At 47.7% G+C, this 2712-nt stretch overlaps 1 protein-coding gene across 1 annotated transcript in view; it reads left to right on the top strand.

Annotated features, from left to right (window-relative positions):
• Positions 1-79: 79 nt before the first annotated feature.
• The window catches only part of SIN3B (SIN3 transcription regulator family member B), a gene marked incomplete at its 5' end in the record, with an annotated part of 12170 nt that continues 9537 nt past the window's right edge, over positions 80-2712 (top strand). The window contains 4 exons of the mRNA XM_010159206.1: positions 80-213; positions 772-925; positions 1852-2115; positions 2494-2637. Coding sequence (XP_010157508.1) covers positions 80-213; positions 772-925; positions 1852-2115; positions 2494-2637 — 696 coding nt within the window. The remainder of the gene's footprint in view (positions 214-771; positions 926-1851; positions 2116-2493; positions 2638-2712) is intronic.

Genomic DNA, 2712 nt, shown 5'->3' with positions numbered 1-2712 from the left:
CGCCTCCCTGAATGCCGTAGGGTGCCCCTGCGCCCGTTCTGGGATCATGGGATGCCTCAGGGATTGTTCCCTCTTTCAGGGCCTGACCCCCCTTCTCGCCCCGCAGGTGGAGGATGCGCTGTCCTACCTGGACCAGGTGAAGATCCGCTTTGGCAGCGACCCTGCCACCTACAACGGCTTCCTGGAGATCATGAAAGAGTTCAAGAGCCAGAGGTAAAGCCCAGGCCTTGTGCCCCAGGGCTGCTGCGGGGGTCTCACTGCCTTTGAGGGGGTCCCCCAGCCTTCACACCATTTCCCACCTCCACAGACACACAGGCCACCCTGCTGGCCTGTCCCCCGCGAGTGCAGTCACTAGGCATTGGAGACAGAGGGTCTCTGTCCATCCCATTGCTTTCCAGAGCCCAGATCCACAGGAAAAGTCAAATCTATTTTTACTTCCCGCTCTGAAACGCAGATCTTGAAAATAAGCGAAGCAGCTTGAGTGCAGAGCCTCTGTGTCAGCCTCAGAGGTGGTGGCTGCCTTGCCCGTTTCGGGTAACCTGCACAGTCGTAGCTCCTCTCTCTGCATAACACCCCCAGAATGAGGCCACAGTGGATGGTGGTCATTCCCTCTGCTTGGGCTGATTTCTAGGTCTGAGGTTCCCAAACTTGCTTGTTGCAAAATCACATCTCTAAGAAGCCAGGCCACGGCTTGGGTTACCTCTGTGACACGCTCGGCTTAACTTGCACTTCTGTTTCCCACACAAGTAACAAACTCTTCTCCATTTTCAGCATTGACACGCCTGGAGTAATCCGACGTGTTTCACAGCTTTTCCATGAGCATCCCGACCTCATTGTAGGCTTCAATGCTTTCCTCCCTCTGGGCTACAGGATAGAAATTCCAAAGAACGGGAAGTTAAGCATACAGTCACCTTTGAACAGTCAGGTAGGTTGGTGAGCTCGTACTCTCTAAACAGATTCTCTTCCACGTATCGCTGTGCACGTCTCTTGCACCATTTAGGCTACGTGTATTGCAGGTCGCTGAAGTTTTTACATGGTTTCCGAAGTCTATGATAATGGGTATAATAGAAATTGAAATATATATTCTCAAACCAGTTGTTAGTTCAGCTTACACAAGAATTAAATCCCTGCATGAAGTGTCGCTTCAGCTCCAGATTTGAAAACTGAAATCGTCAGAAGCTTGTCATACAATATAGATTCTCAGTGCGTGGTGTTTAGTGACAAATTCCAAAAAGAGATCCTGGAAGGATCGCATTTCCAGTCTTCCACTGAGAAACTGGGACATGTGTTTGGGTAATAGGCAAAAAATACATGTGAGGTCTCGCCACGCAATTGCTAACATCCTGCGGTGAAAGACATCTGCGGGAACATAGATGGATACAGATTGGCCTCTGCTCCCTTTTGTTGTTGTTGTGTGGTTGTGGAGGCTGAAACAGAGCTGTTACCTGATAAACTTGTGGTTTAACTCTAATCAGCAGCAGTAAATATCTTCTAGATGTCAGTTCCTTCAGGTCTCTCTGTTGCTTAGAAATTCAGCATCTTTAAGAGCCTTATGTTTTTATGTGTTTCGTAAAACGGGCAGTTCCTCTGAAATGGAGCAGTGGTTACAAACTGCACTGCGTGGCTGGTGCACCCTCTCGGAGCATAGTGGATAACGCAGCGACGGTCCAAAGTGGTAGAGTCAGACATGGCTTACGGGATTCTTTTAACTGATGGTTTTAATAAAATAGGTAGGGAAATTTATTGGGTAATTAAATCTTTTTTAGCTTGAAAATCCTGATGCTAGATCATCGTTGAACTTGCACCTACATTTCTATGTAGGTCACTGTCTTCTGTGTCTTATGCCACTAGGTGCCCTCAGAGCCCGTCCCCAACGCGCTCCCCGGCAGCGGGCTGTTGTTGCATTATTCCCAGGAGAATTCGCACAATCACAGTGACTGCTCCGAGGACTTTAGGCAACAGCTTCCATACAAAGAAGATAAATCCCAAATTCCTTTGGAGTCTGATTCTGTAGAGTTCAATAATGCTATCAGTTACGTGAATAAGATCAAAACACGTTTCCTTGATCATCCAGAAATTTACAGATCCTTCTTAGAAATTCTTCATACGTACCAGGTAAGAAGTGTTCCACTGAGAGAATGTGGGTGTGCACTGTAGCTGTTGTCAGATTAAACCTCTGCATGCTGAATGGGCTTAAAGAGCTCCCGAGGACCAGCCTTTCTCCAGGCATTGCCTCAGAGACACTCACATGAAATGACACAAGTGTGAGAACTGTGCAACTCTCCAGCTCTGAGGTGTACGAGGGTCATGTCTAGATCTGTCTTTACTGACCTCCAGCCGAGTTAGTGATAAGATGCACCGTAAGACCTTGGGCTGTCTGATCGTCATTTCGAGTTTGTGTAGCATTGGGGTTTTGGCTGTTACGGACATGAGTTTTCTTGCAGAGTGAGGTATGTTTTTCTCTCCATTTAACATCTGTGCGTATCTTTTCAGAAAGAACAGCTGAACACTAAAGGCCGACCCTTTCGGGGCATGTCAGAGGAGGAAGTGTTTACTGAAGTAGCAAATCTGTTCAGGGGACAGGAGGATCTGCTTTCTGAGTTCGGACAGTTCCTCCCGGAGGCTAAAAGGTCTTTGGTATGTGCATGCTTAGAATCACAGAATCATAGAACGGTTTGGGTTGGAAGGGACCTTTAAAGATCATCTAGTCCC

The sequence above is a fragment of the Eurypyga helias genome, unplaced genomic scaffold, assembly GCF_000690775.1.
Source record: "Eurypyga helias isolate BGI_N326 unplaced genomic scaffold, ASM69077v1 scaffold5749, whole genome shotgun sequence".
Lineage (NCBI taxonomy): Eukaryota > Metazoa > Chordata > Aves > Eurypygiformes > Eurypygidae > Eurypyga > Eurypyga helias.
Note: the sequence above shows the minus strand (reverse complement) of the source record. Positions and strands in the feature narration are given on the sequence as shown.